A 9,465-nucleotide genomic window follows, 5' to 3' on the forward strand; every position below is an offset into this window, starting at 1 on the left:
GTCGGTCCAGTTCCGTGGGCCTCACAACTGCAATTTCAAACATGGCTTGTAAAATTCAGGCTCAGCTGTGGATGTACTGGTTTTGATGAGGACTGGGCCATTACGTTTTAATGGCCCTATTCAGTGTGTTTGGGAAATGTGTTTACCCCATGGGGGCTAGTCTGTCTGGGTTTAGTTGCTTTCTAAAACAAACTTTCCTCCCTTAACTATCATTTTGGTGGGGCTGGCAGCACTAGTGATTATAAAGGTTGCCTTACACTTCCCATTATAAGACCCCATAACTTTGTTAAATTTAAACTGTTTGTGTTGAAATTTTCCATGCTGGGTGTCTGCCCCATGCTGAATCTTTTGGGAAAATATCACTTAAGATGTTTCAGCCATTTCTGAGAACAAGGTTGGGGGAAAACATGTTGTTTTGTCCATGTTAAAATATTCTGGTAATCTTTTCTTTGCCAAGCTTTTGCACCTCCCCCTGCTTTGGAGCAGGGACTTGAAATTGTCAGAGGGGTGGCTTTTGCGTCAGGGATGAGTCTTTTTGAAATCCCCTTGAAAAATCAGCACAAATGTACCCAAATTATAAAAATTGAAGTCTGTGTAAGCAGAGTCAGGATGAGCTCCACCCTGACATCTGGTGGTGAGGTGTGGCAAGTTGTGGAAAAGACCTTCAGGGGCTGATCTCATTTGCATAGGCACACCCACCCCACCTAGAATGAGGCCATAACTGCCCAAATCGTCACTTTGGCTGTTGTGGGATCCCCACTGTCTCTGTTATTGGGGCAGGAAGAATAAATTGTTATTACCCTGATTATGGGAACTGTGCTTGGAACTGTACTTGGCCTTTTGTTATGATGGAGGGACTCACCATCACCTAAGTAGCACTTGCTAGGCAAGGGACATGGGTTCCAAAACTCTGTGAATTGAGAGAGGCTTGAGACAGGTATTAGTACCTGGTGGTGTGGGCCCCTTTGTGAGGGCCTGAAACACCAATTGCATCTCTGTCTCTCTCCACTGTAGAACGTCAGAGCTAATTTTGGGTCTATTAAGAGTCTTGCTACAGGCACTGTGCTGAATTCACTTTGGCCTTATGGTGCACCAGCACTGAAGCTCCCACTACTATGAGCTGAAATCACTGAGCACTGTGTCAAGTAGTGGGGAGACAGAAGTTCTAGAGTGCAGTGGTGCTGTTTGTGGATAGGCTGGTGGAGTGTTCGTGAGACGGTGAGGTGAGCTGTGCAGAGCGGAGCCGTTCGTGAGACAGTGGAGTGTTCATGAGACGGTGAGCTGAGCAGAGCTGTTCGGGAGACGGTGGAGTGGAGCGTTCGTGAGACGGCAAGCTGTGCAGAGTGGAGCCGTTCATGAGACAGTGGAGCGGAGCAGAGCCCTGTGAGGCAGTCAGCTTCAGGACAGGTAAGGAGCCCCTTACCTCTTTCCCCCCCACACAGGCACATTTTAGCCAGACTGGGGAGTAACACTATGCAGATGAACTTTTGAACTCTGGGGCTGGACTTCTTGGACTTGGGGTGATTTGTGGATTGCTGGACTCAAGAGACATTTGGGTTCTGGGACTCAAGAACCTGATGGAAAGGATGTGGCCCAATTTGCTGGGGTGGGTCTTTGCTCATGGTTTGGTTAATGAACACTAGTTGTGGTGTTTCTCCAATTTAATGCTGATGTGGTTTACCTCATGTTATTAAAGATTCTCTGCTACACCGAGACTCTGTGCTTGCGAGAGGGGAAGTATTGCCTCTTTGAGGCACCCAGGGGGTGTGTAAGATTTTCCCAGGTCACTGGGTGGGGTCTCGAGCCAGTTTTGCATTTGCTTTGATGAGAGGGAACCCCTGTGTACTGAACCCGGCCCTTGCTGCTATCAACTAGGCCTGGCAGAAGGGTTACATCTGAACATCCTAAGTAGAGACAATGCACTAAATGACGCAGGGGTGCTGTGGGGGAAATAAGCAAGTGACGATGTAATTAAAGACTATCATAATGCATATGCACAAGATGACTGAATTAAGGTTCCACAGGTACCATTAATTCTGGAACTTCCTAGCTTTTGAGTGCTTGACTTTGCAACCGTGATACTGATTTTTAAAGGTAGTTGATCTGTAATAGATTTTATAAATGAAGGACAGACTTTCATATTCTGTCATAGAAACACTTTCACATTTGACATTGGGTAATTTATTTAACCCCGCTATGTTTCAGTTTTCCCATCTGTAAAAACCAGATATTTACCAACCACACAGGGTAGTTTTAATAACTGTTAAATGTTTTGAGATCCTTTGAAGGAAGACACTATAGAACTAGAAAGCATTTATTGTTAATGTATTATAATGACCGTTTCTTTAAAAAAACCTAATAATCTGTGAAGTACAGATTATACTGACATTTGATAACGAGTTGTTCTTGCAATACTTGGTTAATCATCTTCACACATTAAACATCAAACAACCAAAGAAGGCTTTGTCTTCTGAATGACTAAGCCAATATTCCTGAAGCGTTTCACTAGCGAGTAAGGTCAGGTCAACTTCATAACAACACAGCAATGGAATAAGGGGCTTCTCAAGCCCCTACAATCATTGACCTTAGCTGAGAACAGATAGAGAAAATGGGAAAAGGAAGCATGATTATCTCAAAGAAGAAGTGAGAAGTAATGAAAATGACAGGATGCAGCTCAAAAGAACAATAGGGTATTTTGATGGGGTAAATTTTATTATAGGCACCATAGTAGGTGCAGGGATCTTTGTGTCTCCCACAGGAGTGCTAAAATGCTCCTTACTTAATGTGGGTGTTGCGCTAAGCATCTGGACTGCTTGTGGAGTAATATCACTGATGGGAGCCCTCTGTTATGCAGAGCTGGGGACTGCCTTACCATTATCTGGAGGAGAATACAGTCACATAAAAAGAGCGCTTGGATCCCTACCTGCTTTCATCTTTATCTGGACGGCAACCTTTACCAAACCAGCATCAAATGCTACTCGAGCCTTGTTGTTTGCCGAATATGCTACCCAACCTTTCTATGGTGTATGCCCTGCACCAGAGCTGCTAAAGAAATGCTTGGCTTTGACAGTTCTTTGGTCTTTGGGGATTCTGAATGGCCGAAGTCTCAAAATGGCTCCTTGGGTTCAAACTGTTTTCACAGTACTGAAGATGATGGCACTATCTGTAATTGGCATAGGAGGCATTGTCCTGCTGGTTAGAGGAAGAAAGGAGAATTTAGGAAGGTTTGAGAATGCATTCAGCTCAGAGATTCCTGATGCCTCACAGATTGCAGAAGCTTTTTTCCAGGGATTATATGCATATGGCGGTTGGTGGTCCCTCAATTACATGGCAGGTATATCTCGTTTTTTACATTTAATTTGTGGCCAACATTCTTACATTCTTCAGATAATGTTATTAGAGCTTGTCTCCCAGTGAGACCAATTTAGCCTGTAAAGACATTTATATTAAAACACTGGTTATATTCAAGCTTTGTGTCTGGTTGTGTTGTAAAGGTGCATTGTCGTCTTTTATGCAGCTTGTTTGCATAATGTGCATTTACTGTCTCCAGAACCAGTGGCATATTTAAAGCAGAAATGTGGAAAACAAATGTGGAAAACAAAAGGTTTAGTTTAAATGCATATGCAAATAGAATTTGCGGACATAAAACAGTGATTTTCCCCTCTCTCAATGCTATTGCAATTATTTGCAAAAGGGTATGCAGAGCAGAGTGCAGATATCAAGACTGAGTGCCTTCAGCCACCCAGGGCACATACCAGAAGCTTACTAATGCACACCCTTGAATTGCTTATTTTGACAAGTACATGAACTATTTCATTTTGCATTGCACTCAGAAACAATACTTTTAACAATATCAGTTTTGATTTTCATAAGAGGTCAATCATTTCACTGGGAAAATAATTCTTAGTAGAGAATAAAGAAAAAGAGTAAAGGAAAAGAGTAAGGAAAATGTTATAAACATCTTTTCTGTGCCCTTTTTAATATATTCATTTTTAAATATTAAAGCCCTCCTAGTTTTTGGTTAGTCATTTGGTTATTCCACTTTGCATGTGATATTTAATAATATGAACAATTATTGCAAGCTTGCATGATAGATGTTCATGATAACGTAGATGATCATGAACACTGGGACTACTCGTATGAATAAGGGTTTTGCAGAATCACACCGTATACTTCAGTTTTTGTCCTTTAGTCTTTAACATTCCCTTCCAGTTTTATCCTTTCCTATATGTCAAACATTAAACAAACTAAAAATAACAAAGGCTATTGGAAAGAAAAAGAACATGAAAAATGATTTAATGTTTTAAAAAATGACAGCGTAGAAACACTTATTTCTAGCTTGAGAATATGCTGTAGGCAAAAGCCTTTTTTTCTCCCCTTTTGGTAAAAAAAAAAGTTAGATTTTTTATTTTTAAATCACATTAGGACTTTTTTTAGCATTACATAAAACCATACTTTTTAACACAATAAAATTCAATTTTTTTCATACTCTACTAATTTGTCTGGATTCAATTACTACTACTGCAAAACAACATATTAGCCAACAGTTAGAAGCTGCAAATGCGGTGGACCTACATCTCAATACTTTTTGACACCGAATTCTCTTCTTTTTTAACAAAGATTTCTACCCCATCTGCCGGGAGCCAATGAATTCAATCTAAGATGAATGCCAGGCCTGTCACTAGTGAAACAAAGTTGGGAGATAAAAATTAAAAGTCGGGGTTCTAGGCATCCTGCCCTTCAACAGTTTAAAATACCAAAGACAATTTACTGCATTTTAGAAGATTTTAAACAACAGAGAAGATTTGAGGAAAATAAGAGACAGCTTACCCTTCTCCCGCCACTGTCAATAATAGGCCACCTCCACGTCTCTCACCCTGTTTGGTCCTTTAGAGTTGCCTGCTTATATGCTTTTTTTTGCAACTCACTTCATTGGGAGTGGACCCCTCTGTCCATGCCCTTTTGACAGATGAAAATGAGCTGTCTAGGTTTCAGTAAGTCTTTACCCTTTAAGCCCCTCTCAACAAGGATGCCTGGTTCAGAGATGGGACAGGGTGAAATCTGCACACAGAGAGCAGGTCTTTCAATAAAACAAGATTTAATAAAATAAATGGTTGTCTCAGCAACCCAGATTTACACTTGGTTAGGGCTTGGTAAGGCTTTTCAGTTTGTTTACTTTGTGCATTGGACAGCACTTTGTATATACTGTATTTCTGACTAGCTCTATTTAAAAGTAGTTACAGGTGTCACCAAGTACCTCCGCCAATTTTCATGGTTTCACAGTCAATGTTTCTCTCTCCTCTGTTACCTTATGAAACATTGCCACAAATTTACTCCTTACTCCTATCAAGTTTGTCAGGGAAGCACTTTTTCGAAAGCAATATTGTGAGTATATTTATTTTATTAAATAATTTTCTAAATTATATTTTTTCAGAAGAGATGATAAATCCTAATAGAAATATCCCCTTGACTGTGATGACTGCAATTCCTGCAGTGACTTTGTTTTATTTACTGGTAAACATCTCGTACCTGACAGTTCTGACACCTAAGGAAATTGTCTCCTCAGGTAAGGATATAAGGCTGATAAATCAAAAGGAGAGGTAATCATTTCAACTATTTATCGGTGTCCACCCTGTTGGGGTCACGTAGATCCAGATGAATTCAGGGTTTACATATAGGAAGGCACTGGACTTTGAGTCAGGAGATCTGGCTTCTGTTCTGAGCCCTTAGGGTATGTCTACACTGCAGCTGATGTGAGCCTTCAGCCTGGGCAGACAGACTTGTGCTAGTGGGGCTCAAGCTAGCATGCTAAAAATAGAAGTACAAATGTTGTGGCTTGGGCTCTCAAGCCTAGGGTCTTGGGCTCTCAAGCCTAGGGTCTTGGGTGGGCTTGAGAGTCTGAGCTCCAGCCTAAGCTGCAATGTCCATTCTGCTATTTTTAGTGCACTAGCTCTAGTCACTCTAGTGTGGGTATGTCTGCCTGGGCTGGGACACTTGCTTCCAGCTATTATGTAGACATACCTTAACAGAGACTTCCTGTGGGGCTCTGAGGAAACTCCTTGGGGGCTTGTGTGTACATAGAAGTTGCCACAGTTTAATTTAAATCTGTTTAGTAAAACTGGAGTTGTTGTAGCTATGTCAGTCCTAGGATATTAGAGAGTCAAGGTGGGAGAGATAATATCTCTTATTGGACCAACTTCTGGTGGTAAGAGAGAGAAGCTTTTGTGCTTACACAGAGCTCGTCTTCAGTAAGAAGACCAGGCCTTTGTCTCTCTGTGCTTTAGCTCACTACCTGTAATAGTACGACTATACTCCCTACTTCACAGGTGTGTTATAAGGAAAAACTCATTAATGTTTGAGCAATGAGCACCGTTGAAAAAGCCTACAAATAAATAAAACAAAAATGGTCTTATTACAGGCCTTTTTTAGGGGTTAATTTTCAGAACAAATGTCCTCATTCTGTAGGCGGCTCTATACTAAAAGTGCCATGCGCTTAGAGTCTCTCATCTTCCGTTGGATTGTAGCTGCTATAGAAAGTCCAGGAAGAATTGTATTCCTCTCTCTGATTGTCCTTTTTCTGTCCTAATCAGCTTCTTATACTGTGCGCATCACTGTAGTATCTGAGTATCTTATGCCCTTTGGTTGTTGGCCCAGTAAATACCAGTCCTTTTGCACTAGCATGGGCACTTGACTAGCGAATTTTCAAGAGGTGCTGGGAAGTAGCCCTTCACATTTCTTTGTGGAGTCCCACAATGGGACAGAGCAGGGGTTCTCAACCCTTTTCTTACTGAGGCCCCCCCAACATGCTATAAAAATTCCACAACCCACCTGTGCTGTCGCAACTGTTTTTCTCATATAAAAGCCAGTGTTAGGAGGTAACAAGCAGGGCAACTACCTGGGGTCCTATGCCATCGGGGGCCCTGCGAAGCTAAGTTGCTCAGGCTTCAGCTTCAGCCCCAGGTGACAGGTCTTGGAGCCCCAGGCTTCAGCACCGTGCCACATGGCTTTAGCTTTCTGCCTTGGGCCCCAGCAAGTCTAACATTGGCCCTGCAAGGCAGACCCCGCTGCAACCTGCTCGCGGCCCCCAAGGGGCACCCCAGGCCCCTGGTTGAGAACTGCAGGGATAAAGGATTAGATTCTGTGCACTGATGAATCATCTGACCTGTCCCTGCCCTCTGCATACTGCCACGCAGGAAACTCCCATTCAGTAGCAGTCCATGTCACAGGGGGTTAACACATTTGTTCTCCCCACCATGCCCTGATCCCATCTCCTGCTTTTGCCTACTTGTAAATAGTGTGGTTTCACTATACACAGCCACAGAACCCTCTGTACCCCCTAGTTCTTACTCACAAACTGGTTCCACTGAGTTGTCATCAGTTCAGTAAGACTGTTGGGACACCACACCCACGGTTTTAATGACATTTTGTTTCCTTGCAGTTGCTGTGGCAGTCACTTGGGCTGACAGAGTGATCCCCTCGGTTGCTTGGGTCATTCCTCTCTCTGTTGCTGCCTCAATATTTGGTGCCCTCAACAGCAGCATGTTTACATTAGCACGATTAAGTTATGCTGGAAGTCAGTCGGGACACCTGCCTGTTTTAATATCCATGCTTAATGTCCACTATTGGACTCCGGCACCGGCCATGATTTTTTCAACCATCATTGCATCCATTTTTATTATCCCCGCTGATCTAATTACTTTAACAAATTACTTTGGATTTTCTGTATGGCTAATGATTGGACTGACTTGTGCCAGCCTGATTATACTCCGATACCGGGAACCTAATCTACAGCGACCATACAAGGTAAATGGAAAAAAGAGTTAAAAGGTGTAACATTTTATCTTGGGATAACATTGGGGAAAAAATTCCTGAACATCTAGTTTGTGAATAGCAATTGTAAATGGATGGTTCACAATTCATTTTTAGATTAAGCTTTGAGTTACTCTTTTTGCTGACATAACCCCAGGCAAAAGGGGTGGCGGGGCAATTAATTGTGCTTGCAATATGGCAAAGCTACTTAGTTCTCTTGCATTTAATGCATAAAATGACAAATGTCTATTTTTGCTTCCTCTAACAATTTGTTTCTTTTGCAGGTGTTTTTACCAGTTGCATTTGCAATGGTGGCAGTTTCTTTGTTCTTAGTTTTGGCTCCTATAATATGGTCTCCCAAGGTGCAGTATAGCTATGCCCTTCTCTTTATGTTGGGGGGACTTCTGATTTACCTGCCTTTTGTACATTTTAAATTACATTTTAATTTTGTTGACAAAATTACTTGTTACTTACAGCTACTGTTGGAAGTTTCTCCTGCTGATGTATCTGCTGATGGTAAATATGAGTAAGAGCAAATGTTTAAACCCTATATTGCTAGCAGCCAATAGAAGTTCTTTTTTAACTCAAGTGGTTGCAGTCATGGAGTTAAGCATGTGCTTAAGACTCTGATTCAGGAAAACACTTAGGCCCCGATTTTTAAAGGTATTTGGGCAATGCTGACTGACTCTCAATTAGATTTAGGTTCCTAAGTGCCTAAATCCCTTTTGAAAATACTTTTTAGGGTTCGTCTACATGGTGCATTAGTTCACACTAGAGGATGTAAATTCTAGTGAGCATTAGGGTGTTGTGCACTAACTGGCCCGCGTGGACCTGCTAGCATTAACAGTTCCCTCGTGTTCGTTAACATAGTCTCCGCAGAAATGGCATTTACATCTCTCTACTGTGGGTTAACTCAGTCTAGTCGAGTCCTTAGACTCCTAAATCAGGTTGGCGTAATTTGCAATGTTGAGTGCAGCAACACCTAACTACCTTAAAAATCATGTACTTACATTGAAGACGGTGAAGAGTCCCATAGGGATTAAAAATTATAATCTCAGGCAATCTCATTGGACTTCTCATCATCTTAAAGTTAACCATGTGCCTAAAGACTTTGCTAGATTGGTGTCAGAGCATTCAGCACCTTGCATGATAAAGCCCTTTATGTAGAGAGAATCTCTTTCAAAGTTGTAAAATCTATAAAAGCAGGAAAAAGTGTTTGTGTTTGCCCACTGTAATAGTCGCAAATATAAACTATACTATTAACTGAATACATGTCAATATGATCACATCTACTTTAGGAATCCAGTGTAGAGTAAATTGATGTTTTGATTATTTTTAGTATTAAGTAGTTTGTAGTCTAGTGCTTCTGGATTTGAATAATTTGTAATATTTTTCATCTGTGCTGGCTTGAATTGATTAAAAACTTTGAAGAACCTAACCTTCTTGCCTGACACTATTTTTTTTAATCCCAGAAAAAACCCACAGGGAGTGCTTGGCTGTTTTAAAACTATACATACAAATGTACAAATGATATCTTATTAAATATCAGATAAGGCAATAAGAGAGTTGTTTGCACAGTTCAATGAATATGTTTTTAGTGTAACATACCAAGTCATATTTCATGGGGGAAAAAAGGAACAATTTTCCATGATTATT

At 41.3% G+C, this 9,465-nt stretch overlaps 1 protein-coding gene across 2 annotated transcripts; it reads left to right on the forward strand.

Annotated features, from left to right (window-relative positions):
* Window positions 1-1,045: 1,045 nt before the first annotated feature.
* SLC7A13 (solute carrier family 7 member 13) lies at window positions 1,046-9,175 on the forward strand. Of its 2 annotated transcripts, XM_084620115.1 has the most exons (5): window positions 1,046-1,407; window positions 3,143-3,334; window positions 5,435-5,566; window positions 7,439-7,803; window positions 8,094-9,175. In XM_084620115.1, the coding sequence occupies exons 1-5, from the start codon at window positions 1,356-1,358 to the stop codon at window positions 8,337-8,339; spliced, it is 987 nt and encodes a 328-aa protein (XP_084476241.1). In that variant the 5' UTR covers window positions 1,046-1,355; the 3' UTR covers window positions 8,340-9,175. The 2 variants fall into 2 exon arrangements, with proteins under 2 accessions (XP_084476241.1, XP_084476240.1); XM_084620114.1 differs by lacking the exon at window positions 1,046-1,407 and having other exon boundaries at window positions 2,512-3,334.
* Window positions 9,176-9,465: the final 290 nt, after the last annotated feature.

This window comes from Lepidochelys olivacea (genome assembly GCF_965140295.1).
Source record: "Lepidochelys olivacea isolate rLepOli2 genome assembly, chromosome: 2".
In the NCBI taxonomy this organism is placed as follows: Eukaryota; Metazoa; Chordata; order Testudines; family Cheloniidae; genus Lepidochelys; species Lepidochelys olivacea.

What these genes read in the sequence shown, in the direction of transcription:
- SLC7A13 (XM_084620114.1), top strand. Translation starts at nt 2,668, where the DNA reads ATGCAGCTCAAAAGAACAATAGGGTATTTTGATGGGGTAAATTTTATT. An exon ending in GTCCCTCAATTACATGGCAG is followed by an intron (nt 3,335 to 5,434) that starts GTATATCTCGTT and finishes ATATTTTTTCAG; the next exon opens with AAGAGATGATAAATCCTAAT. An exon ending in TAAGGAAATTGTCTCCTCAG is followed by an intron (nt 5,567 to 7,438) that starts GTAAGGATATAA and finishes GTTTCCTTGCAG; the next exon opens with TTGCTGTGGCAGTCACTTGG.